This window comes from Serinus canaria, chromosome 26 (assembly GCF_022539315.1).
Source record: "Serinus canaria isolate serCan28SL12 chromosome 26, serCan2020, whole genome shotgun sequence".
Classification (NCBI taxonomy): domain Eukaryota; kingdom Metazoa; phylum Chordata; class Aves; order Passeriformes; family Fringillidae; genus Serinus; species Serinus canaria.
Genome location: NC_066339.1, coordinates 3,747,246 through 3,774,566, shown reverse-complemented (window position 1 = coordinate 3,774,566; position 27,321 = coordinate 3,747,246). Strand labels below are relative to the sequence as shown.

Genomic DNA, 27,321 nt, shown 5'->3' with positions numbered 1-27,321 from the left:
GCAGCATCTTCAGCTCCTCGCCGGGGCGTTCTGGGCAGGGCAGCGGGAAATGAGGCCCTGCCGGGCTGGGGGAGAGCTCCGTGAGCCCTTTCCAGAGGGTTTGTTAACAAAGAGGGAGAAACCAGCCCGAAATTCCAGCTGGAGTTCCGGGGGAAGCGGTGCCGGGGGTGGGGCTGCTCCCACAGAGGGCTCGGGGCTGCACAGAGAGCGCAGGGTTTGGCTGGGGGTTGATTTTTGGGGATCTTTTGGGATCACAGGAGGCTGTGGAAGAGGCTGGGAAGGCCATCAGGAGATGCCCTGGCAGTTAAAGAGTTTCAATTGAAGATTCCTTTGTCACAGAATTCCCAAATCCTGGAGTGATTTGGATTGGGAGGGACCTTAAAGTGTCACCCCTGCCATGAGCAGGGACACCTTCCACTGTCCCAGGCTGTTCCAAGCCCCGTCCAGCCTGGCCTGGGACACTTCCAGGGATGGAGAATCCTGTTCCAGGCCATCCCAACCCTCACCAGCCAAGAATTCCTTCCCAATATCTTCATTATTTTCACAAAAACCCAAATTATTCCTCCTTCCTCACTCCCCACCGATGCCCCGTGTGCTTCTGCCTGGGTGTTTCCCACCAGAAACGTTTGGAAAGGAGAGTTTATGGAGGAGGGGGGAAGAATGGGAAATAGCAAAGGAGGAGGGACAACAATTCTGCTCTCTGATTGTCCCCTCCCATGGGGACAAAAAGAGCTCCTTCAGCAGCTCCTGCTCCTCCGGGCACCGCTGGAATTCTGCCCTGGAGTGAGTCTCACTTGGGCTGGTGGCCAGCAGGGAGGCACAGCTGGACCCTGGAGCCTCTGGAACTGCAGTTCCATGGAATATCTGGGGCTGGAAAAGCCCAGCTGACTCTGGACTCACAGTCCCATGGAATATCTGGGGCTGGAAGGGCCCCACTGATCCCAGACTCTGGAATCACAGTCCCATGGAATATCTGGGGCTGGAAGGGCCCTGCTGACTCTGGAATCACAGTCCCATGGAATATCTGGGGCTGGAAGGGCCCTGCTGATCCCAGATTCTGGAATCACAGTCCCATGGAATATCTGGGGTTGGAAAGGCCCTGCTGATCCCAGAGACTCTGGAATCACAGAACCAGGGAATATCTGGGGTTGGAAGGGCCCTGCTGACTCCAGACTCTGGAATCAGAACCCCATGGAACATCTGGGGCTGGAAGGGCCCTGCTGACTCCAGACTCTGGAATCAGAACCCCATGGAACATCTGGGGCTGGAAGGGCCCTGCTGACCCTGGACTCACAGTCCCATGGAATATCTGGGGCTGGAAGGGCCCTGCTGACTCTGGAATCACAGTCCCATGGAATATCTGGGGCTGGAAGGGCCCTGCTGACTCTGGAATCACAGTCCCATGGAATATCTGGGGTTGGAAGCTGACCCCTCTGTGTGTCCCCCCCCCCAGGGCCGCCGTCCCCTCGTGCCCGTAGAGGCTCCGCAGGACCCGGCGCAGGATGGGAGGCACCGCTGGGTTCATCCACACCTCCCTGGCCGTCGGCGCCTTCCTGGGTAAGAGATTCCCGCGGGAAGGGCTGGCGGAGGGGGGACATCCCCCGGGATTCACCGGGAACCTCCCGCCCGATCCCAAATCCCCGCCTGGTTTGGGATGGGCTGTTCCGTGTCTGGGCTATTCCCGATGTCCCTCTGAGCCAGGAGTGTTTGACAGGATTCCCCTTTTCCAATCCCAGATTTAGGGAGGAGCAGGAGGAATTTCCTCCTGCCAAGTGGGATTCATTCCACTCCCCATCCTACTTTTTCCAGGGATTCCTTGCTGGCTGTACCCTGAAAGGTCCCCCTGCTCCTGAGGGAGCATTTCTGGATCTCAGGGAGAAATTCCAGAGCTCAGGGACGTTTCTGGGTTTCAGGGGTGATTTCCAGACCTCAAGGACCATTTCTGAATCTCAGGGAGAATTTCTGGGTCTCAGGGAGAAATTCGGGATCATTGGGACCGTTTCCAGACTTCAGGGAGAAATTCCAGATCTCAGGGATATTTTTGGATGTCAGGGACCATTTCTGGATTTTGGGGTCCTTTCCAGACCTCAGGGCCCATCCCTGGATCTCAGGGAGAAGGTCTGGATCTATGGGACCATTTCTGGATTTTGGGGATGATTTCTGGATTTGGGGGATCTTTTCTGGACCTCAGAGACCATCCCTGGATCTCAAGGACCATTTCTGGATTTTGGGGATGATTTCTGGATTTGGGGGATCTTTTCTGGACCTCAGAGACCATCCCTGGATCTCAAGGACCATTGCTGGATTTTGGGGATGATTTCTGAATTTTGGGAACCATTTCCAGACCTCAGGGATCATCCCTAGATCTCAAGGACCATTTCTGGATTTTTGGGATGATTTCTGGATTTTGGAGATCTTTTTCAGACCTCAGGGACCATCCCTGGATCCCAAGGACCCTTTCTGGATTTTGGGGGCCATTTCCAGACTTCAGGGCCCATCTCTGGATCTCAGAGACCATTTCTGGATTTTGGGAACCATTTCCAGACCTCAGGGTCCATCCCTGGATCTCAGGGACCATTTCTGGATTTTGGGGATGATTTCTGGATTTTGGGGACCATTTCCAGACCTCAGGCCCCATCCCTGGATCTCAGAGACCATTTCTGGATTTTGGGGATGATTTCTGGATTTTGGGGATGATTTCTGGATTTTGGGAACCATTTCCAGACCTCAGGGTCCATCCCTGGATCTCAGGGACCATTTCTGGATTTTGGGGACCATTTCCAGACCTCAGGCCCCATCCCTGGCTCTCGGGGAGGCTCAGGCTGCTCCCTGCAGGTCCCTTTTCCGCAGGGAGACATTTCCTCTCCAGCTGAGCCTGCCTAATGTCCTCCAGCCAATCCATCACCCCGGGCAGAGCCTGCTGGCCCATCCTCATAAATATCTAATTACCTTTTAATGTTCTCTGCATCCCTGAGGAGGCCCAGGCAGGGGGAGCTGCCCTGGATCCAGAGGCAATTATCCCGCTTGGAAATCGGCCGGACTTGGGGTCTCCCACCACCCACCTGAGTTCAGGCAAACCCCCCAAAAATCGCACCCTGGGAAGGCTGGGAGGGTGATTTTCACTGAGCTTTGGCTGGCGGTGCCACGGAGATCCGAGGGCAGGTGGGACAGGGAGAAATCCTGGGAATGCGAGGAGGGATGGGGACAAAAGGATGGAAGCGATGGGTGAAGCTCAGGGAAATGTTATGGAGTGAGAAAGGAGCCAAAACCTCCAGGTCTGGAGGGAGATTTAAATATTTAAAGCTTCTGAAGTGCACGGAGACCACTCTAAAATCCCAAAGTTTCCCCGGCCTTTGTTCAGCTGGGAAAAGCTCTGGAAAATCTGGGAATCCAAGCCCTGACCCTTTTGTTAAAAACAACCAGAATAAAACCTCGGTTCCTCTGAGAGAGGGAAAAAAAACCCAAATCCAGTTGGATTCTGGGCATAAAACTCCTGTAAAACCAATTTATGGCCCAGCTCCCCTCTGTGATCCAGGAGCTCCAGGGCTGTGCTCTGGATGTCCTCAGAAAAAGGAATCCAGCTTGGAAAATGTTCCAGTGAGGAAATTCATCGTTTCCCAGCTCAGCACAAAGTGCAGCCTCCTGCACACCTGGGCTTTCCAGGCCTGGCCCTCAGCAAATTCCTAAAAATATCCTAAAAACCATCCCAAAAGGGAGACTTTGGAGTCACCTCCCTGCAGCTGCTCCTCCAAATCTTCATTTTCAGGCGTTCTGCTTTCACCTGTTCCTCATGATTCCGGTGTTCATTATCATTTTCCCTGATCCTGAAGGTTATTCCAGAGGCATGGTGGGGTTTTTCCCCTTGTTCCAGCTCTCCCAGCTGGATGGAACACGGAAAATTCCCAGTGGGTTGTTCCTCTCCTTTGAAATTTGGCTTAAAAAACCTTAATTTTGTGTCTGTCTTCTCCCTGTTTTGCAAATGTCAGAGCTCCAGGACAGATCCTGCATTGGCAACATAAAAAATTGGGAATTTTGGGGTGGCAGAATGGCCTGGATCAATCTCAGAACTTCTGGGATTTATCAGTTCTTATTTTTAACCTTATCCCCACCTCACAACTGTTTAATTACCGCCTTAATCAACCCCTGATTTGTTTAATGAGTGAAATCCAAGCGTTTCACCCCTCCGGCACCTTGGAATTGTGGATTAAAATTCACCTGAACCCCTGGCATCGATTCCAAGTGGGAAAATCGATGCCTGGCACTGGCAGCCATGACCTTGGCAGGGACAAAGGGACAGCAGAGGAGAGAGAGGGGACACAGGCTCCAGGTGGGATCAGGAGGGAGGATGAGCCTGATTTGCCTTGATTGGAATAAAAAATCCCACGGGAAAGGGGCAGGGATGGGAGTGGTACCAATAGATATTTTATTTGTTAAATAAATAGAAATTATTTACCTTATGCTCCCCAATTAATCTCAAAATTAAAGCTGCTCAGCCTGGATCCCGCCATCTATCAGAGCACAATTAACTCATCTATCAGCACCCAATTAATTCTTTCTCATTAATTCCCCATTAACTCATCACTGTTTCCCCCTCAGCCAGCAGAGTTTATTCCAGCTGGGACTCCCTCAGCACTGACCCAAACGGGAGAGGATTTCCAGCTTTTCTTTAGGAATGGATCCATCCTAGATGGAGAGGGGAAACAGCCCCAAACCGGCTGCTTTTCCTCAATTCCAAAGAATCCCAACTTGGTGCATCTCCCTGATTGGCTCTGGGGACCATCCCATGAGCACTTCCAAAGGGGAGAGGATTTCCAGCTTTCCTTTAGGAATGGAACCATCCTAGATGGAGAGGGGAAACAGCCCCAAACCCGCTGCTTTTCCTTAATTCCAAAGAATCCCAGCTCAGTGCATCTCCCTGGTTGGCTCTGGGGACCATTCCCTGAGCACTTCCAAAGGGGACAGGATTTCCAGCTTTCCTTTAGGAACAGAATCAATTTGATGGAGAGGGGAAACAGCCCCAAACCGGCTGCTTTTCCTCAATTCCAAAGAATCCCAGCTCGGGGCATCTCCCTGGTTGGCTCCGGGGACCATCCCCATAGCAATTCCAAAGGGGAGAGGATTTCCAGCTTTCCTTTAGGAACAGAACCACCCTAGATGGAGAGAGGAAACAACCCCAAACCGCTGCTTTTCCTTAATTCCAAAAAACCTCAGCTCAGAGCCTCTCCCTGTGTGGCTCTGCAGACCATCCCGTGAGCACATCCAAAGGGGAGAGGATTTCCAGCTTTCCTTTAGGAACAGAACCATTTGATGGAGAGGGGAAACAGCTCCACCCACTGATTTTCCTTAATTCCCAAACTCCAGCTCAGCGCCTCTCCCCGTGCAGCTCCAGGGACCATCCCACGAGCACATCCTTGCAGAGCCGGGATAATTGCCTGGAGCAGGGACACGGGGAGCAGCTGCTCCCAGCCTGGAGCCAATTAGCAGAGCCCCTCTCCCATCCCTTCCCATCCCTTCCCTTCCCAGCCTCCTCCCGGAGCAGCCGGAACGCCAGGCGAGCCCCGGGAGCTGCGGGTCAAGGGCTGCTCCCGCTGATCCCAGCCTGTTCCCGGCTGGAAGTGACTCTTCCATCAAACATCCCGCTCCCGGGAATCGCTTCACTGAGGAGCAGGGGGGGAAGGAGACAGATTGGCCTTGGCACAGCGGGTTGGGGACGCTCATTAATTCAATTACAGAGCGGGGAAGGATCCCGGAGTCGGGAAGGAGCTCGGAGCTTATCAGTGCTGGTGGCTCCTTCCCTGATAAGGGCCAGGCGTCTCCAGGGGGACAGGGACAGCGAGGACAGACGTGCTGGCAATTATCCCACCGGCTGTTCCTGCAAGAAAGAGATTTCCAGGCGGGTTCTGCCTGGCTCTGGCTGGCAGTGTCCCTTCCAGGGAGCACCCTGGGCTGTGGGAGCTGTCCCAGCCCAGGCACGGGTGGAATGGGATGAGCTGGAAGGTTTTTCCCACCCAAACCAGTCTGGGGTTCTGGGATTGCCCTCTGTGGGAGGGGATCTGCTGGAATTTGGAATTCTGAGACAGGAAAGCAGCTGGCACTTGCCAGGGGCACATTGTCCCCAAAGGGTGGCCCAGGCGTGGGGTGGATCAGGCAGGTGGGGGTTTTGTCCCTCTTGTTCCTCCCCTTTCTCAAAACCAGAGACAATTCCGAGTCTGAAGACCCCAAAAGCAGCTTCAGGCTCATCCCAGCCATGGAACAGAATGGTGTGTACTGGTGTGTACTGGTTTGCACTGGTTTGAGGTGTCAGGAGCCGGTGGAGCTGCAGGGACAGAGGCACCTGCCAGGTGTGTCCAGAGCCATGAAGATCCCAGTTCTCCCTCTCCTCCCTCCCCCTGGAGAGGATTTCGGAGGAACGAACCAGGCAAAGTCTGTGCAGGCAGAGGAGGAACCTCAGGGACAAGGGGACATTCCCAGCTCCAGCTGTGGTGTTCCAGGAGGTCCCAACTCCTTGCTCCACGTGTCCCCAGGGATGCTGGTCCCTCTGAAGGGCGGGAACGCTGCGGGATGCTGGGTGGGAGTGGCAGGGTGTGTCCCCACCGCCAGGCCCGGGCTGTGCTGACAGATGGGGTGCCGTTCTCACCTTGCTCCTTCTCTCCTCCTCGCTGCTGGGGACACCCTACCAAACTGAAAAGGAGGAATATTTTTTAGGAAAAGCCAAGCAGAGCTGAGCAGATTTTCCCCTCTCCTGCAGTTTGGTGCCAAGCCCAGGGCGGCATGAGGAGCTACGGGCCGGTGTTCGAGGAGCAGCCATCCCACACCCTCTTCCCTGAGGGCTCGGCAGAGGAAAAGGTCACCCTGGCCTGCCGAGCACGGGCCAATCCTCCGGCCACCTACAGGTGAGCTCAGGGCTCCCTCGGCACCTGGAATGGGATGGAAACATCCAGAATTCTGCTTTCTCCCCTCTGCTTCTACATATAGGAAATTGTTGACTTGGGAATGAGATTCCTTGTTCTGTGAGGAGCTGAGGGAGCTGGGAAGGGTTGGGAGAATCCTGAGGGAGCTGGGAAGGGTTTGGAGAATCCTGAGGGAGCTGGGAAGGGTTTGGAGAATCCTGAGGGAGCTGGGAAGGGTTTGGAGAATCCTGAGGGAGCTGGGAAGGATTTGGAGAGTCCTGAGGGAGCTGGGAATGGGTTTGGAGAGTCCTGAGGGAGCTGGGAATGGGTTTGGAGAGTGCTGAGGGAGCTGGGAAGGGTTTGGAGAGTGCTGAGGGAGCTGGGAAGGGTTTGGAGAGTGCTGAGGGAGCTGGGAAGGGTTTGGAGAATCCTGAGGGAGCTGGGAAGGGTTTGGAGAGTCCTGAGGGAGCTGGGAAGGGGCTCAGCCTGGAGCAAAGGAGGCTGAGGGGGAATTTCTGGCTCTGCACAACTCCCTGCCAGGAGGGGACAGCCGGGGGGGATTTGGGATCTTCTCCCAGGGAACGGGGACAGGAGGAGAGGGAACGGCCTCAGGCTGGGCTGGGGAGGCTCCGGTTGGACATCAGCAGGAATTTCCTCATGGAAAGGGCTGGAAGGGGCTGCCCAGGGGGGTTTGGAGTGCCCATCCCTGGAGGTGGCACTGAGTGCCCAGGGTGGGGATCGGGCAGAGATGGGACTTGATGATCCCAGGAGGATTTTCCACCCTCAACAATCCCACAATTCTGAGATGTTCCACCCCATCCCAGGGCACAGCTCAGATCCAAATCCACCTCCAGCTGGAAATCCACCAGGCCCAGCCCCACGAGCGTGGCCGTGGGGATTCATCCCTGTCCCTGCCCCGTTTCTTCCGGCAGGTGGAAGATGAACGGCACGGAGCTAAAGCTGGAGCCGGATTCCCGCTACAGGCTGGTGGCCGGGGATTTGGTGATCAGCAACCCCGTGAAGGCCAAGGATTCCGGCTCCTACCAGTGCGTGGCATCCAATTCCAGGGGCACCGTGGTGAGCAGGGAGGCCTCGCTCCGCTTTGGCTGTAAGTTTGGCACCGCCAGGTAAATTAAACCCAGCCCCAGTTAGGCTGGGCTTAAACGGAGCCTGCCTGGGAAAAGGCTGGAGAGAATCTCTCCAAAACATCATCCCGTGGAGAAATCTCCTGGCACTTCCGTAGGAATTTGGAGAGTTTGGGGATTTATGGAGAAAGCCACTGATATTTTTGGATCTCCCTCTGCACAAAGCCACCCGAGGAGGGGCAGAGAAAGCGCAGAGGTTTCTCCAGATGAATTTTCCTGTCCGGGTTTCACTCTGCCTGTTCAGTTTTGCAGGAATTCTCGGCGGAAGAGCGGGACCCCGTGAAGATCACCGAGGGCTGGGGGGTGATGTTCACCTGCAGCCCCCCGCCCCACTACCCAGGTAAGGGGGACACAGCAGAGCACGGGGTTCCCAGATTTTCTGGGAATTCCATGGAAGGAAATTTGGGGTTAATTCAGAGTTTGTAATGCAGCAGAGCAGAGGCGGGACTTGGTGTGTCCACTCAAGGGAAAATTCCAGCCGGGAATCCCACTGGGTCCATCCCACCCAGGAGGACACAACAACCACTGCAGTCAATTCCCTTTTCCTCCCATGGAAAGACCAATTCCAGCCTGGGAATCCCACTGGGTCCATCCCACCTGGGAGAACACAACAACCACTGCAGTCAATTCCCTTTTCCTCCCATGGAAAGACCAATTCCAGCCAGGAATCCCACTGGGTCCATCCCACTGGGGAGGACAAACCTGTCCAGTTCATTCCTTTCCTTTCCCCCCAGGTTTATCCTACCGGTGGCTCCTGAATGAGTTCCCCAATTTCATCCCGGCCGACGGGAGACGTTTCATCTCCCAGACCACGGGCAACCTTTACATTGCCAAGACAGAGGCCTCGGACCTGGGCAACTACTCCTGCTTTGCCACGAGCCACATGGACTTCATCACCAAGAGCGTCTTCAGCAAGTTCTCCCGCCTCAGCCTGGCTGCAGAGGGTCGGTGCTTTTGGGTTGTCCCAAAAATGCCAATTTTTTGGGAAAAATCTGAATTAACAAACCCCCGCAAAGCGTCTGGGGACAGTGCCCAAGTCACCCTCCAACTTCTCTTAAGAGCTTCAAAAATATGGATGGGCTGGGATGGGAGGGAAGCAGCTCTCTCTCCAAGATTCTCTGTTTCCACTCCGTCCGTGGGAGTGGAAATAAATTATCCTTTATTTTTAAAGGATAATTCTGGTAGAGGGAAAAGGGAATTAAACAGGAGGAAGGCCTGGATGGACACGGACTGGAGCAACCTGGGATAGTGGGAAGTGTCCCTGTCCATGGCATGGGTGGGACTGGATGGGCTTTAAGGACCTTCCAACCCAAACCATTCCAGACTCCGGGGAATCCAGAATTCTCGGGAATTGCGGAGCCCTGAGATGTTATAAAAGAGATTTTTAGAGACCTCAGCAAGAGCTGCCTGAAAAAGAAAATGAAACCTCTGTCCCCTCACCCAAAGGGGTTGGGAAGTCACCTCATGGGTCCCTCTGCCCTTTGAGACCCCCTGGGTGGCACTTTGGTGTCACCCAGGTCCCCTGAGCGGTGTTTTCCCCTGTGGCAGATGCCAGGCAGTTCCCACCCAGCATCAAGGCCAGGTTCCCTGCGGACACCTACGCTCTGACCGGGCAGGTGGTGACCCTGGAGTGCTTCGCCTTTGGGAAGTGAGTGCAGCTCCACGTGGATCGGGATCGGGATTGGGATGGGGATCACGATGGGGAGGGAATGGCAGAACTTCCACCCCTCCAATGGAAGACCAGAGATGGAGGGAGATGGGAAAAGGGAGGAGCTGGCCAAAGCCAAGGCCCAGTGGGACAGGACCGGGGTGGCTCCGCGGGGACTGAGCTCAGCCCGGATTCACCGACTCGGATTCTCCGCAGCCCCGTGCCCCGGATCAAGTGGAGGAAGCTGGATGGGCCGCAGTCCTCCAAGTGGATCGGCAGCGAGCCCCTGCTGCAGATCCAGCACGCCGGGTTTGAGGATGAGGGGACGTACGAGTGTGAGGCGGAAAACGCCAAAGGGAGGGACACCCACCAGGGCCGCATCATCATCCACGGTAACGCACCCAAACTCATCCCTTACCCAAGGGGACACACCCAAACTCGTCCCTTACCCAAGGGGACACACCCAAACTCATCCCATATCCAAGGGGACACAGCCAAACTCATCCCTTACCCAAGGGGACACACCCAAACTCGTCCCTTATCCAAGGGGACACACCCAAACTCGTCCCTTACCCAAGGGGACACACCCAAACTCATCCCATATCCAAGGGGACACAGCCAAACTCATCCCATATCCAAGGGGACACAGCCAAACTCATCCCATATCCAAGGGGACACACCCAAACTCATCCCATATCCAAGGGGACACACCCAAACTCATCCCTTACCAAGGGGACACACCCAAACTCATCCCTTATCCAAGGGGACACACCCAACTCATCCCTTATCCAAGGGGACACACCCAACTCATCCCTTATCCAAGGGGACACAGCCAAACTCATCCCTTATCCAAGGCAATGCACCAAATTTGTCCCTTATCCAGGACACAACCAAATGTGTCCCTTATCCAGGAGGACACATCCAAAAACATGTCCTTCATCCAAACCCGTGTCCACCCAAGGAACACATTCAACACGTGTCCTTCTTCCAAGGGGACACAAACATGTGTCCATCATCCAAGAAAAACATTTAAATACGTGCCCTTCACCCAGGAAAGTGTTCTTCACCCAGGGAACACGTCTAAACACGTGTCCTTCACCCAGGGAACACATCTAAACACGTGTCCTTCACCCAAGGAACACATCTAAACACGTGTCCTTCACCCAGAGAACACATTTTCACTTCCCAGAGCACACCAAGGTGCCACAGGCAATGGTCCAAGGCTTTGGGACTAAAACCACCCCCTCTAATCCTGCCTCTCACCAGCCCTAATTAAAGGAGCTGCAAAGCCCCAGCCGAGACCTGCAGGGATCAGGGAAACCTTTCCTTGGTGGGCACATTTGGGCTGTGGCAAGGAGAGAGAGAGAGAGAGAGAGTTCTTAACAGGCTCTAAAATCATCACAGCAAACATCAGGGAACCAGGGAAGGAAGGAGAGTGCTAGAAATCAAACTTGGCTCCCACTCAAGATCCTCCCTAAGCCTGAGGAGCTCCCACCAGGGGTAACGCTCTGAGCTGTTGAGCAGATCTAGTGGAGTTAAAGAACTTATCCCTGTTACCTCATCCTGATCCCAGTTTTTCCTGAAGTTCAGGAATGGCCTGAAGCTGAGAGAGGGAAGGTTCAGAGGAGATATCAGGAAGAAATTCTTTACTGTCAGAGTGGTGAGGCCTTGGCACAGGGTGGATGGGGATGGTGGCACAGGGACTGTGGCTTCCCCATCCCTGGAAGTGTTCCAGGCCAGGCTGGAAGGGACTTGGAGCAAGCTGGGGATGGTGAAAGGTGTTCCTGCCCATGGCACTGGGGGATCTTGAAGTTCCTTTCCAACCCAAGCCATTCCATGATTTGACGGTTCAGGAATGGCTGAATTTACCCTTAAGAAGAGAAGCCAATTCCTCAGCCCTGGATTCTGCCCTGATCTTGCACAGCGGGACCCGGCCGTGCCCCTCACTGCACAAAAGGCGGGGGCGGTTCCCGTGGCAGATCCCGCTGTGCCAACGACTGCGCCGGCAGCGCTGGCACAGGGACATCCTTCTGCCAGCCTGGCAGTGCCACCTCTCAGCTGAGCTCCTTGGCTCTGCCCTCTCTCTCTTGTCCCCTGCAGCCCAGCCCGACTGGCTGGACGTGATCTCGGACACCGAGGCCGACATCGGGTCCGACCTGCGCTGGAGCTGCGTGGCCTCGGGCAAGCCCCGGCCCACGGTGCGGTGGCTGCGGGATGGGCAGCCCCTGACGTCCCAGGTACCCCCCAGCCAGCTCTGATCCCGCTCCTCCAGCCCCAGCCCCTCCTCCTGCCTCGCTCCTGCATCCCCGCTCCGGTTCTCACCCCGCATCCCTCCTCCATGTGCCCCCATCGGGCTGCGAAGCGACGGCACCCTCCCCAAACCCCCTCTCCTGGCGCTGCCATCCCAGCCATCGCTTCGTGCAGCTGCAGGGACTCACAGCCGGCCAGCAGGGAGGACAAACAGCACCTCGTGCCTGTCCTGGTGTCACCTGCACGCTGCTGCTCAGGTGTCTCGGCAAAGAGAGCACGGCAAAGCCGGGGAGTGACCGCACAGACATAAAAACAATTCCTGCGTTTTCCCCCGTGGAAAACCAGGCCACCCCGAGGAGTCTGTGACGAAACTCAACCCCGACCCAGCCGAGGACCGAGTTCCATTTTTATTTTTTTGTTTTTCTCATCTAATGGGTTCATCCTCTTGTTTGCACAGAACCGCATCGAAGTGAGCGGTGGAGAGCTGAGATTTTCCAAGCTAGTCCTGGAGGACTCTGGCATGTATCAGTGTGTGGCTGAGAACAAGCATGGCACAGTTTATGCAAGTGCTGAATTAACAGTGCAAGGTAATTCCTCCTTTCCCAGAGCTCTGGGTTCCAATGGGACACTGAAAAAATCTCTTCCTAATATCCTGATGTGATCCTGACATTGCGATGTGGCAGCGAGATAGGAGCGGGCAAAAACGGCTCCGCTCACCACTGAAATGGTTGCTGGTTCAACAAGACACTGTGCAAGCCTTGAAATTCTAAATTCTGTGTAAATTCTGTGTGAAAGTGAAAAAAAAAATCTGTTTAGCCTCAGGAAGTGGACAGGACAGCCAGCAGCAGCACTACAACCTCTCTTCCACTATAAATTCCTCTTTTTTTGGAGGAAAGAGGTCCAAAAAAAAGAAAATTCAGCCTCCATTCCACCTGGTTTGGTGGATGGTGACTGGAGCTGAGCTGCTGCCAAATTTGTTCCACGTTAGTCCAAAAGTTTATCTCCTCGTGGAGATGCCAAAGATGAGTTAAAGGCCCTGAGCACCAACTGCTCAGCACTAACACACCGAGGCCAACAGGTAAATCCCGATTCCATCTGCAATTCCAGGAGGAGTTTCAGGCAAGCTGGATGTCTGCGTTGGTCAGGATATTGAAGAGATTATCCTCGACATGTTCCAAAGCAGCTGTTGTTGTGTCTCTCAAAGACCTTGCACTTGTTAGGGTCATTCCCATCGCTCCGTCCCACTCGTGTGCCACATAATTCCTGCCTGGCAGGCATCAGGATCCACCCTCAGCAGCCAAGGAATTCCTCCCTTATCCCGCTCTCCAGACTGCCTCGCTTCTTTTACCAAGCCATCCAACAAACAAATCAATTCCCACTCGCACGGCGCTGAAATTCCCCCCGGGGCAGCGTTTCTAATCGTGCCTTAATCCTCTTTTTTTATCCCTGTAGCCTTAGCTCCAGATTTTAGACTAAACCCGGTGAAGCGCCTGATCCCGGCAGCCCGGAGCGGGAAGGTCATCATCCCGTGCCAGCCACGAGCAGCACCAAAAGCCACCGTGCTCTGGACCAAAGGGACAGAACTCCTGGTCAACAGCAGCAGGTAGCAGCACAGAGTCAGCTCCCACCTAGAAAACGTAGCTGCAATAATTTTATTTGTTTTAACAGAAGACTGGACTCCATGATCCAAATGTGCTGCTGCATCCCTGAATTTTCTTAGTCCTCTAATTTCTTCTTTAGCAAACTCCTACATGATTTTTTTTTTTCCCGCCTGATTTTGTCCCTGGTTTCCTCCAAAATCAGTGGAAATTCCCAGATGTCCAGCGGACATTTCAACATTCCTTTGTGTGGCTCCTCCTCCTCTGCAGGGTGACGATTACGGCGGACGGGACCTTGATCCTGCAGAACATCAGCAAATCCGATGAGGGAAAATACACCTGCTTTGCTGAGAACTTCATGGGCAAAGCCAACAGCACTGGAATCCTCTCTGTCCGAGGTAGGGATCTTCCTTTGGGGTCAATCAAGCAAGAAACGGCTAAGAATGAATGATGTGATGTTTCTCTTCTCCTTACACTCCCAAAAACCAAAATAATCAGGGAATCAAAGTGATTTCAGGTGGAGCAGCAAAACTTCTGCCTGACCCAGCAACAAACAGCCCTTGAGCAGAACATTTCCATTTCCCAGTCCCTCCTCTTCCTCCTGTGAAGCTCCAGCTGTTGGAGCGGGATGAGGAGCTGGGATGGTTTGGATACTGGGATGGGGACATTCACTGCTGACGGCCCTTCCCGCTCGTTCCCTGCAGATGCCACCAAGATCACGCTGGCACCATCGAGCGCCGACATCAACGTGGGTGAGAACCTCACCCTGCAGTGCCACGCCTCCCACGACCCCACCATGGACCTCACCTTCACCTGGGCCCTGGATGATTTCCCCATCGACTTTGACAAGTCCGAGGGCCACTACCGGCGAGCCAGCGCAGTGAGTCCAGAGGGAATTCCGGACCATCCAAAAGGGTGGAAAATTAATTCCAGGCTCGTTGTTTGCATGTTTGTGCCCACCAAAGCTGCTCTGTCACTTTGCCCAGAGTGGTTGTGAATTCCACATCCCTGGAAGTGCCCAAGGCCAGGTTGGATGGGGTTTGGAGCAACCTGGGATGGTGGAAGGAGTCCCTGGCCATGGCTGGGGTGGAATGGGATGGGCTTTAAGATCCTTCCCAGTTCAAACCATTCCATGATTCCATGGTCACTCCCTTCCTAAACTGGAGGAGAAAAGGAAAGGCCTGTGGATAAAGGCAGGCAGAGATCACCCAGTGATCCCTCAATGATCGATCAATGACCATTCATTGATCACTCAATAGTCAATGAGTGATCACTCAGTGATCACTCATTGATCATTCAATGATCATTCGTTGGTCACTCAACGATCACTTAATGTTGGCTCAATGGTCACTCAATGATCACTCAAGGATCATTCATTGATCACTCAGTGATCACTCATTGATCATTCAATGATCATTCATTGGTCACTCAACGATCACTTAATGTTGGCTCAATGATCACTCAATGATCACTCATTGATCACTCAGTGATCTCTCACTGATCATTCAATGATCATTCACTGATCACTCAATGATCACTAAATGATGGCTCAATGGTCACTCAATGGTCACTCAATGGTCACTCAATGATCACTCAATGATCATTCATTGATCCCTCAGTGATCACTCATTGATCACTCAGTGATCTCTCACTGATCATTCAATGATCATTCACTGATCACTCAATGATCACTAAATGATCGCTCAATGATTGCCCAATGGTCACTCAATGGTCACTCAATGATCACTCATTGATCACTCAGTGATCTCTCACTGATCATTCATTGGTCACTCAACGATCACTAAATGATCGCTCAATGATTGCCCAACGGTCACTCAATGGTCACTCAATGATCACTCATTGATCACTCAGTGATCTCTCACTGATCATTCATTGGTCACTCAACGATCACTAAATGATCGCTCAGTGATTGCCCAATGGTCACTCAATGGTCACTCAATGATCATTCATTGATCACTCATTGATCACTCTTGGATCACCATCCCAACCCAAACAGACCCAGCACAGCCTCAGCCTTGGCCAGCACTGGATCCATCCTGGATCCATCCAGCTCCATCCTCCTGAGGGAATCTTTTCCCATCTCCCTCCTCTCCACCTCCACCACCACCACCAAACCAACCCACACTGGATTCTGGCCCGTGACCATCACCTGGTGCTGTCCCCACCGTGTTGTCCCTTTGCCCTGCAGAAGGAGGCCATCGGGGACCTCAGCATCTCCAACGCGCAGCTGCGGCACTCGGGCCGTTACACCTGCACGGCCCAGACCGTGGTGGACAGCGCGTCCGAGTCAGCCACGCTCACCGTCAGAGGTAATTCCCTGTGGGAACGTTCCCTGCTCCTGGCAAACCCACAGCAATGACATGGCCCGTGCCATCAGCTGCTCTGTATCCATCTCACACCCAATAATTCCATGGTACGGCCCAGAGGGTTTTATTCTCACCTAAAACTTGGGTTTGATCATCTTGGAGGTCTTTTCAACCTTTCCAACCAAGCTGAGGAGCTTTTCCAGAAGCTAAAGCTGGCTGTGAGGCTTCCCAGCTTCCAGAAAAGAAAGCCCCAGTGTGAATTTAGGACTTGCACAACGCACAGAGTGATAAACCTCCATTCCTTCCGTGTCAGTGACACATTTCCCATCCCTCCAGGACCTCCAGGCCCACCCGGTGGGGTGGTGGTGAGGGACATCGGGGACACCAGCGTCCAGCTGAGCTGGAGCCGTGGCTTCGACAACCACAGCCCCATCGCCAGGTACCTCATCGAGGCCCGGACCCTCCTGTCCAGCCAATGGAAGCAGATGCGCACCAGTGAGTGTCCCCACAGTGGCACCGGTGACACACCGAGGCCACCGGCCACCGGCCAGTCCTGGCTCCGTGCTGCTCCTCGCTCTATTCCTTCCCCTCTGGTGCTGTTGGATTTTACAGATCCCGTAAACATCGAGGGCAACGCGGAGACAGCGCAGGTGGTGAACCTCATCCCCTGGATGGATTACGAGTTCCGGGTCTTGGCCAGCAACATCCTGGGAATTGGGGAGCCCAGTCTGCCCTCCAGCAAAATCCGCACCAAGGAAGCAGGTGGGTGTGGGGACAAGCCCAGGTCCCTGTCCCTGCCCAGGACGATCCCAAGGGATGAAACATCTCCTGGGGAGCTCCCAGAGCTGAGGCCACCACAGGATTTTCCATCTTTTTGCCCATTTCTGTGTCAAAGATGAGCAGGGTTAGAGCTGCACTTGCCAGCACTACATCCAGCTGGGAATGTTTGTTCCATGTCCGGCTGCTTGGACAGAAAGGATGGGAGAACAGCAGGAGAACCTCACCCAATCCACCAAATGCAAACCAGCTTCTTCCTAATAAAACTCCCCTCCACATCCCTGCTTTCGAGCCCCATCCTTGTCCCCTCGGACACCAGATCTTGGTCCCTAAATCACCTGGTCAGGCACAAGCTGGAATTCCACAGAGCCCAGTCCTTTCCTGGGAGCTGTCCCATCCAGTGTCACCGGTGTCACACCGTGTTTGTGCTCCTCTCCATCACTCCCACCTCCTTAACCCAAACTCTGCTTTTTTTGGGGATCTCACAGCACCAACGGTGGCACCATCCGGGCTCGGCGGTGGCGGAGGGGCTCCCAACGAGCTCATCATCACCTGGACGGTGAGTTGGGAACAGGGAAAGCACCAAGGTGGGACCGTGTGGCATTTCTGGAGGGAAATCAGTGCTGCCATCCCAGTTTGTACAAGGGGGTTGATCCCAGGGCTGGTTTGGATGGACCAAGTGCAGATTTCCTTCAGGAAATCAGTGTCACCATCCCAGTCTGTACAAGGGGGTTGATCCAAGGTCTGGTTTAGATGGACCAAGTGCAGATTTCTTTCAGGAAATCAGCATCACCATCCCAGTCTGGACACAGGATTGAGCCCAGGGCTGGTTTGCATGGACCAAGTGCAGATTTCTTTCAGGAAATCAGCATCACCATCCCAGTTTGTACAAGGGTTGAGCCCAGGGCTGGTTTGCATGGACCAAGTGCAGATTTCCTTCAGGAAATCAGCACCATTGTCCCAGTTTGGACGAACCAAATCCCAGTTTGGACAGACCAAGGCTCTCTCTCTCTTCCCAGCCGACGCTGCGGGACTACCAGAACGGGGACGGCTTTGGGTACATCGTGTCCTTCCGGAGGAAGGGCAGCCAGGCCTGGCTGAGGGCGCGGGTGCCGCACGCGGAGTCGCTGCACTTCGTGTACCGCAACGAGAGCATCGCGCCCTACACCCCCTTCGAGGTGAAGATCAAGGCCTACAACAGGAAAGGAGAGGGCCCCGAGAGCCTCACGGCCATCGTGTACTCGGCAGAGGAAGGTAAAGAGCAGCAGGAGAGCTGGGAATGTTCACCTGGAGAGGAGGAGGCTCCAGGAGAGCTGGAGAGGGATTTGGGACAAGGGATGGAGGGACAGGACACAGGGAATGGCTCCCACTGCCAGACAGCAGGGATGGATGGGAGATTGGGATGGAATTGTTCCCTGTGAGGGTGGGGAGCTGGGATGGATTTCCCAGAGAAGCTGAGGCTGCCCCTGGGAGTGTCCAAGGTCAGGTTGGACACTGGGGCTTGGAGCAGCCTGGGGCAGTGGGAGGTGTCCCTGCCATGACAGGGGTGGCACTGGATGAGCCTTAAGGTCCCTTCCACCCAAACCATTCCACGACTGCACAGACTTGGAATTCCCCATTTTATCCAACCCATCACCTTTCCCCAGCCAGACCCCTGTGGATCTGTGTCCATCCGGGAGCTCGGACGTTCCTCTGGCTCCTCTACTCCTCCAAACCCTCAGAGTGAGGATTCCTTAAGCCCAGCCCCAGCTGCCCCACAGCCTCAGGGCAGACACGGATCCCAGAGCTCAGAGCTTTGGCCCTGCTTGTCCCCCTAAGTCCCTAAATCCCTTCCCCTCGCTCCCTCACACAACACCAGCTGTCTGCCAGGGCACGACGCTACGGGAAAACCTTTTGTTCAGCGGGGCCCAAAGTCAGGAAAAGGATTTTATCCCTGTCTTTCAGAACCCAAAGCGGCTCCTTACAGGGTCATTGCCAAGTCTGTCCTGTCCTCAGAGATGGATGTGTCCTGGGAGCCCGTGGAGCAGGGAGAAATGACCGGAGTGCTTTTGGGATACGAGGTAGGAGATTCCAATGGGAATGGGAGAGCCTGAGAGCCCAGCAAGGAAAATTCCCCGGGGTTATGTGAGGTGAAAGGAAACAGCGTTTTGATTCCAGAGTGGGGGATAATTCTCACACCACGTGGTTCTCGCTGCTCTCTCAGGAGAGATTAAAGGGAATCATCCCATTTTTCCTGCCTGCCTTTCCCAGGAGGCCGTGGCCTCATTCCTGGGCACTCACAAAGCAAAACACACAGGAACCAACACCCAGAGGCCCTTCAGGCTGGGCTGACTCGGGATTGGCAGATCTCTCCTTCCTAAACCCGTCCCTTTCCATGCAGATCCGGTACTGGAAGGACGGGGACAAGGAGGAGGCGGCTGACAGAGTGAGGACAGCGGGGCTGGTGACATCGGCCCATGTCACCGGCCTGAACCCCAACACCGACTACCACGTGTCGGTGCGAGCCTACAACCGGGCAGGGACCGGCCCCCCCAGCCCTGCCACCAACGTCACCACCACGAGACCCCGTGAGTGAGCCCTGACCCCTCCACTTTCCACAGGATCCCCCAAAATCACCCAAACTTTGACCTTGGTGCTCTTGCTTGATGTCCCCTGAACGCCCCACAGTGGTGACAGCTCAGGGGATGGTTGGGACCAGCACAGCCTTCTCCTCCCTCCCTGATTTACCCAATCCCTGTCTGGTTTTGCATCCCTCAGCACCAAAAAGGCCACCTGGGAACATCTCCTGGACTTTTTCCGGCTCCACAGTCAGCATCAAGTGGGACCCCGTGGTGGCCAAGGCCGACGAGTCGGCGGTGACGGGGTACAAGGTACGGCCAGCGAGGCTGGGCTTCTCCTGGAGCTGATCCCAGGAAGTCACAGGGAACTGGAGCTCAGCATTCCCTCTTCCCACAGATGCTCTACAGGCAGGATTCCCACTCGGCCCCCACCCTGTACCTGGCCAGCAAGAGCCAAATCGACATCCCCATCCCTGAGGATTTCACTCACGCCTTCGTCCAGATCCGGGTGACCGGGCCCGGCGGGGACGGGACCCCGGCAGAAGTTCACATCCTCAGGAACAGCGGTACCTGTGCTCCTCTGGCCACACCCACCCCATTGACCACACCCCTTCAACTGACCACACCCTTCAATGGGCCACTCCAGTCACACCCAGGCCACTGACCACACCCATTTCTCTGACCACACCCATTTCTCTGACCACACCCATCCATGTGCTCCTCTGCCCAACACCTGCCCCTCTGGCCACACCCACCCCACTGACCACACCCCTTCGACTGACCACACCCTTCAATGTGCCCCTCCAGTCACACCCACCCCACTGACCACACCCACCCCACTGACCACACCCATCCATGTGCTCCTCTGCCCAACACCTGCCCCTCTGGCCACACCCACTCCACTGACCACACCCATGCCACTGACCACACCCACTCCCTGTGCTCCCTGACCACACCCACCCCACTGACCACACCCACTCCACTGACCACACCCACTCCATGTGCTCCCTGACCACACCCACTCCTCTGACCACACCCACTCCCTGTGCTCCCTGACCACGCCCTCTCTCCACCCCAATTCCCCTTTCCAAGGTTCTCCAAGGCCCCGGAGCTCACAGGACACCTCCTGTCCTTCCCTTCCCTTCCCTTCCCAGCAGGAAGGACTCAGCCACGCCCCTCCCATCCTGACCACAGCACGATCCCAATAAATTGTGGTTTAAACTCCCACTCCCCCTTCCAGGGCCAGGGGAGAACATTCCCCCCACAGGGTTTCAGGTTCAGGCTCTGGAGTTGGTCCTTTCTGGAATTGTTTTTTCCTGGAATCAGCCTTTGGTTCCCTGGTGCTGTTCACTCAGAGGAATTCCCGACTCTTCTCCTTCTCCCCACTCCTCTTCCCAAACTCAGTCCAGCCTGAGCCAGCTTTGGGATCTGCAGCCTCCAGACCCCACAACACCCAACCTCCCAAGAGTTACGACCTAAAACCATTCAAGTTTTCCACTAAGAGTGAAACCCCATCTCTGTGGGGCTCCAGCTCCAGCAAATTCCCTAAATCCAGGGGCAAACTCCCAGCGCCCACCCCCAAATTCCTCCCAGGAGTTTCACCAGCACCAAACACACAAAAAAAACCCCACAAAACCTCCCTCAGCTCCCCATTCCCTGTTTTTTCCAGGGACGAGCATGATGGTGGAGGACTCGGGGATGAGGCCAGCGCCACACGTCGTGGTTGTCACCACCAACTCCCTGCTGATGGTGGCCCTGATCAGATCCCTGGAGCTCTGACCGCGGCTCCTCCCCATCCCATGGGAGCAACGCAAATCCCACGGGAACAACGCAAACCCCACTTCGGGGCGGCGCCGTGGGGAGAGAGAGGATTGGACCACGTGGTTGGAAGGGAGGAAGAAATTAAAAACAGCTTTTTTTTTTTTTTTTTTGGTTTGGAGGAAGAAAAGCTTTCATACAAGACATGGGTCTTTAACCGATGAAATGTTTTTTAAGGAAAACGAAGAAAATGAAGAATTCTCCGGGAATTCTGCAGCCAGCTGCCCCCGCCCTCACTGTATCCATAGGTTTTCTGCCTTATTGAAGCCATGTATCAGATAACCAGACTGCTAAATTTGACTTTTTTTTAACTCTGTACAGTGAATTCCGTGGGGGGGACGGGGACTGAGGAGTTCAGGGACCAGCATGTTCCACACCCATCCCACCACAGCCAGCTCGGAGCATTTGTGGCACGGGATTGATCCCTTTTCCCACAAAAAAAGAGCCAAACCCTGCAGGAACCAGCCCAAGGAGACAAATCCACGGGAGGGTCAAGCTCTGCTCCAGCCTGAAAAGATTTTTTTACTACTCTGGTGTTCATTTTCAGCCCCAGCCTGGTGCTTGTCTCAGCTGTGAGGTGCAAATTCCGTGTTTTCCCATCTCCCACGTGCTTTTGGGGTGGATTTGTCACCCTGTTTGCCTCTTTGGGAGAAGGGGATCCTTTCCCAGAATCCTTAATTTGGGCAGCTCTGCCTAAAAACGGAGCTGTCAATAAATCCAATTTCAGAGGGGCTTCAAGAAGGAATTTTTTTTTAAATGACAAAATTAAAACAGGAATGGGAGACTCCAGGAAGCCACCACTGGGACAAGAAGGAAAACTTGGACTCGGATTCATCTCCCTGCAGTGAGAATTCACCCAGCCAAAATTCCAGGCTTGGATTGGGACTGCAAAGGCTGAGATCCAGCCAGGAAGCAGCTCTGGATTCCAGCTCCGATGGCTGCCAGACATCCCAAGGAAGCTCTGGGATGTTGAGGAGCCCCCAGCGCTCCAGAGGCTGGGAAAAGCAGGAATGCTGAGCTGAGCACCCACAGGACTGGCTGGGAATCGATGTTGCCTGTTGAAATCTCTGTCTCCCAGTAAAGCAGTTGACCAAAGTTAACGAGAATTGGTTGGTGTTGCTGCTGGTTCCATCCCAAGGGGGGGTTTAGGGATTTTCCCTGGCTGTGATTCCTCAATCCCAGAGAAATCCGTGCCAGCCTGGGCAATCCCGACCCTGGAATTTCCTGGCTGGGCCCTGATGTGAAGTTTTCCCTTTAAATGCCAATTCCTCGCCCTTTTTAGCCCAGGGGGAGGCAGGGAAATCCCTCTCCAGACAGGGCAGCTCAGGCTTTGTTAAGCCCCGTTTTGGGCAGCCCCTTCTGGCATTCCGTTAATCCAGGGTTGGGAGAGCCACGGGGAGGGATCTGCACCTGCAAATCCGGCACTCAGAGCTGGGGAAACGACAAAAATCTACATTGAACGCTCAGCCAGAGCCACCAAGGGCAGGAAAAGGCTCAGAATCCTCCTTAAACCTCCTGAGCTTCCCCCACAACACAGCCTGGGGTTAAAGGTGGCAGAGCCAGGGCGGGAAGTGAATTTCAGGGATTTGGGGGAGGAGAGGGGGAGATGGGGAAGGGATGGAAAAGGATGAGAAGGGCGGATGGTGAGTGGGGGGAGGTGGCTAGGCGATGGGGAGCGAGAGGGCCGTCCTGTCTGGCGCGAGTCAGGCGACCTGTGGTGGGGCTACTCTGGCTGGCGGACTCGTGAGGACGGCTGCCTGCATGCCGCTGGGCCGGCTGCCTGCAGGTATCGCCGCGGGCCGGCTGCCGGTCTTCGGCGCTAGGGCCGCACTGCAGCTGCCGGCGTGTTGCGCGCGGGCCGGCTTGCCGGCTTTATCTCGGACGGCTGCCGCCGTCCGCGCGGCCCTCGGCCGTCTGGCGCGCGGGCCGCCTTCCGCCGCTGACGACGCTGGCCGGCTGCCTGCTGGCGTGCGGCCGCCTGTCCGGCGCTGCTGGCCGGCAGCCGGCCGGCTTCGCGCGCCGATGCCGGCTGACCGGCTTGCCGGCCAGGCGCGACGGCCGGCTGCCGGCATGCCGTCTTGCGCGCTTCTCCGACTGCCGGCCGCGCCCAGGCCTCCTTCCAGGCCTGCTGCCGCTGCCTGCAGCCGGCTCGCGCGCGGGCACTGATGCCGGAAGATGGAGAGAGGGATGGATAAGGCAAGTAGAGAGGGACGGATGCAGGCGGAGAGCGGGACGGCCCTGACAGGACGGAAGAGCGGGACGAGCCTGCCCAGTCGCTCAGCGCGCGGGGTTCCATCCCAAGGGGGGGTTTAGGGATTTCCCTGGCTGTGATTCCTCAATCCCAGAGAAATCCGTGCCAGCCTGGGCAATCCGACCCTGGAATTTCCTGGCTGGGCCCTGATGTGAAGTTTTCCCTTTAAATGCCAATTCCTCGCCCTTTTTAGCCCAGGGGGAGGCAGGGAAATCCCTCTCCAGACAGGGCAGCTCAGGCTTTGTTAAGCCCCGTTTTGGGCAGCCCCTTCTGGCATTCCGTTAATCCAGGGTTGGGAGAGCCACGGGGAGGGATCTGCACCTGCAAATCCGGCACTCAGAGCTGGGGAAACGACAAAAATCTACATTGAACGCTCAGCCAGAGCCACCAAGGGCAGGAAAAGGCTCAGAATCCTCCTTAAAACCTCTCTGAGCTTCCCAAAACACAGCCTGGGGTTAAAGGTGGGCAGAGCCAGGGAGGGAAGTGGAATTCAGGGGATTTGGAGGGAGGAGGGAGAGGGGGAAGGATGGAGAGAGGGAAGGATGAAGAAAGGATGGAGAGAGGGAAGGATGAAGGATGGAAGGAAGGAGGAAGGATGGAGAGAGGGAAGGATGAAGGATTGAAGGAAGGAGAGAGGGAAGGATGGAGAGAGGGAAGGATGAAGGAAGGATAGAGAGAGGGAAGGACGAAGGATGGAGAGAAGGAGAAGGATGAAGAAAGGATGGAGAGAGGGAAGGATGAAGGATGGAGAGAGGGAAGGATGAAGGATGGAGAGAGGGAAGGATGAAGGATGGAGGGAAGGATGAATGATGGAGAGATGGAAGGATGAATGATGGAGAGAGGGACGGATGAAGGAAGGAGAGAGGGAAGAATGAAGGAAGGATGGAGAGAGGGAAGGATGAAGGATGGAGAGAGGGAAGAATGAAGGAAGGAGAGAGGGAAGGATGAAGGATGGAGAGAGGGAAGGATGAAGGAAGGATGGAGAGAGGGATGGATGAAGGATGGAGAGAGGGAAGGATGAAGGATAGAGAGAGGGAAGGATGAAGGAAGGAAAGAGGGAAGGAGCCCTGCCCAGCTCCAGCCTCTGGTGATCCCAAAGTTCCCGGAGTTCAGAGCAGAGAGAGACATTTTTTTCCTAAATTTCTGCCCTTTATGGTGGGAATTCATTAAGAAAAGATTGTTTTGCAGGGAGAGAGGGAAAAAAGGAGGGATAAAAAGGGTTTTTACTTCCCTGCTTGCACTGAGCTCCAACCTCTGCTGTTCCCTTTCCCTTCCTTCCCCTGTTATGATAAACATCCCCCAGTCCTTAATAACCCTTCAAAAATCAAAGGGCACCCTAAAAAAAATCCCATTAAAGGCCCTTGGTGACAGCTGGACCCCAGTGGCCATCCCAGCCCTCGGCCTCCAAATAAAAACTCCAATTATGGATTCATTTTCCCTGCTCCGAGCATCTGGCTCCCCTCAGAAATTACAAAACCCCACGACCCAAAGATGAAGGAGATTTTTGGCTCCCGCTCTGACTCCCCCAGCAGAGCTGGAGCTTTCATCCCGCTGGATTTGGGAATCCCAGCTGGGCCCAAGACACTGAAATTTCCATGACAAAGAGCAGAGAGGCTCCTGCAGATGGGGCAGCTCTGGACCATTAACTCCCAGCCCGCTGTGATGGGTCAGTCCCGATTTTTCCATGTTCAGGAGGTGAAAAAAACCCTCTGGGAATCAGCTCTGGCAAGTGCCTGGTTTGGTTTTCATTCAAATAAATAAAATTATTTCCCTCCATACCCATGTTTTTCGATATCAAAGCATTTTTGTGTCATTCTGGTAAAAGGAAAAAACGTGGACGACCCCAGGAATCCCATTCTGAATTCCTAATCCAGGCTCCAAAGTGGCCGGAAATATTAATTTATAAATTGTGTCTGTTGCAAATAAATTCTAAATATCCCATCAAATACTTATGGGATCCATGGAATGTCCTGAGTTGGAAGGGGAGGATCACCAAAATCCAACTGGGGACAAACCAAAGAATCCCATTCTGAATTCCTGAATTCTTAATCCAGGCTCCAAAGCAGCCAAAAATATTCAATAATAAACTGTGTCTGTTGCAAAGAAATTTAAAATATCCATTAAGTAGTTTGGGATCCATGGAATGTCCTGAGTTGGAAGGGGATGATCATCAAAATCCAACTGGGGACAACCCGAAGAATCCCATCCTGAATTCCTAATCCAGGCTCCAAAGTAGCCAAAAATATTCAATAATAAACTGTGTCTGTTGCAAATAAATTCTAAATATCCCATTAAATGGGTCTGGGATCCATGGATGGTCCTGAGTTGGGAGGATCACCAAAATCCAACTGCGGAAGATCCCAAGATTCCCACCCTGAATTCCTGATCCTAACAAAGAGCCAAAGACAGGGAATTGCGTCAGTCTCCGTTCATTTCTCGTGCTGCTCTTCTCCTGCAAATGCCGCCCAGGCAGCAGAGCCCGAAGCTGAACACGATCCCCATGATCACCCCACACCCCATTCCCAGCACGACCTCGTAAAACCACTGCTTCTCCCAAAATCTCTTCCGCTGCTCCAGGGGGCCCGTGGCGTTTCCCGGCGGTTCCTCCCCGATGGCCGCCAGCTGCTGCTCCCAAGTCAGGGATTTCTGGAAGTCCAGATCCACCAGATCGCTGGGGATCACCCTGAGGCCGAAGTAGATCCTCTTGACGAACTGGAAGGAGCTCAGCACCTGCACGTCGCAGCGGTAGGTGCCGGAATGCGACTCCAGCGCCGGCGAGAAGCTCAGGGAAGGGCTGGGATTGCGGAAAGGGTGGAACAGGAGGTCGTTGGTGGTGATGAGCCCCCGGGCGAACTTCCAGGTGTAGCCAAAATTTGGTCCCTCCAGGCTGGCGGCGTCCGGGGTGAGGCAGGTGAGCTGGAGGGGTTTTCCCTCGGGAACGCTGAGGTGCCGGAGGCCGCAGATCCAATCGCTGAGGCAGCGCGAGCGCACCACGGAGCAGTTGCGGCGCTGCCCGGCCGGGCTGACCTCGCACAGCTGCTCCTGCTTGACGCCCAGCCCGCAGGTGACGCTGCAGGGCGTGGAGTTCACCACCACCATGGCCTTCAGCCCCAGCGGCACGGACTCCAGCTCCGGGGGGAGATCCAAGCCCAATCCTGGTGCTGAGGGAGGCTCAGATCCCAGTCTTGGTTCCAAGGGAAGTTCAGATCCCAGTTCAGAGGGAGGCTCAGATCCCCGTCTCACTTCCAAGGGAAGTTCAGATCCCACTTCCAAGGGAAGATCAGATCCCAACAGAGGCTCTGAGCCCGATCTCACTTCCGAGGGAGGCTCAGATCCCGACGGAGGCTCTGAGCCCAATCTCACTTCCGAGGGAAGCTCAGATCCCAACAGAGGCTCTGAGCCCGATCTCACTTCCGAGGGAGGCTCAGATCCCGACGGAGGCTCTGAGCCCGGTTCCAAGGGAAGCTCTGAGCCCAACCTCACTTCCGAGGGAGGCTCAGATCCCGACGGAGGCTCTGAGCCCGGTTCCAAGGGAAGCTCTGAGCCCGATCTCACTTCCAAGGGAAGTTCAGATCCCAACAGAGGCTCTGAGCCCGATCTCACTTCCAAGGGAGGCTCAGATCCCAACAGAGGCTCAGAGCCCAGTTCCAAGGGAAGCTCTGAGCCCAATCTCACTTCTGAGGGAAGCTCAGATCCCAACAGAGGCTCTGAGCCCGATCTCACTTCCGAGGGAGGCTCAGATCCCGATGGAGGCTCTGAGCCCGGTTCCAAGGGAAGCTCTGAGCCCGATTTCACTTCTGAGGGAAGCTCAGATCCCAGTTCCGAGGGAAGCTCCAATCCCAATACCAGTTCTGAGGAAAGTTCCGAGCCTGGCTCCAAGGGAAGTTCCAATCCCACTCTTGAGGGAAGCTCCGATCCTGATCCCAAAGGAAGCTCCAATCTTGCTCTTGAGGGAAGCTCCAAGCCTGGTTCCAAGGGAAGCTCTGATCCCGCTCCCAAGGGAAGCTCCGAGCCCAATCCCAAGGGAAGCTCTGATCGTGATCCCGAGGGAAGATCCAT

The 27,321-nt window shown here is 54.9% G+C and overlaps 2 protein-coding genes across 2 annotated transcripts; one reads left to right on the top strand and one right to left on the bottom strand.

Moving 5' to 3' along the window:
* Positions 1-1,466: 1,466 nt before the first annotated feature.
* Positions 1,467-22,111, top strand: CNTN2 (contactin 2). The gene is made up of 22 exons (XM_030232376.2): positions 1,467-1,557; positions 6,749-6,893; positions 7,823-7,998; positions 8,280-8,375; positions 8,770-8,979; positions 9,584-9,683; positions 9,900-10,075; positions 11,784-11,920; positions 12,391-12,520; positions 13,386-13,536; positions 13,802-13,929; positions 14,236-14,411; positions 15,741-15,861; positions 16,195-16,353; positions 16,471-16,620; positions 17,124-17,194; positions 17,655-17,889; positions 18,580-18,695; positions 19,016-19,202; positions 19,393-19,505; positions 19,591-19,759; positions 20,863-22,111. The coding sequence occupies exons 1-22, from the start codon at positions 1,503-1,505 to the stop codon at positions 20,970-20,972; spliced, it is 3,111 nt and encodes a 1,036-aa protein (XP_030088236.1). The 5' UTR covers positions 1,467-1,502; the 3' UTR covers positions 20,973-22,111.
* Positions 22,112-23,402: 1,291 nt separating this feature from the next.
* On the bottom strand, positions 23,403-27,321 carry TMEM81 (transmembrane protein 81). Its single transcript, XM_018924901.3, has one exon. The coding sequence runs from the start codon at positions 27,319-27,321 to the stop codon at positions 25,681-25,683; it is 1,641 nt and encodes a 546-aa protein (XP_018780446.3). The 3' UTR covers positions 23,403-25,680.

Coding starts and splice junctions, on each gene's coding strand:
- TMEM81 (XM_018924901.3), bottom strand. CDS start 27,321: ATGGATCTTCCCTCGGGATCACGATCAGAGCTTCCCTTGGGATTGGGC.
- CNTN2 (XM_030232376.2), top strand. CDS start 1,503: ATGGGAGGCACCGCTGGGTTCATCCACACCTCCCTGGCCGTCGGCGCC. Junction 16,354..16,470: donor ATGGAAGCAGATGCGCACCA/GTGAGTGTCCCC, acceptor TGGATTTTACAG/ATCCCGTAAACATCGAGGGC. Junction 19,506..19,590: donor CGGCGGTGACGGGGTACAAG/GTACGGCCAGCG, acceptor CTCTTCCCACAG/ATGCTCTACAGGCAGGATTC.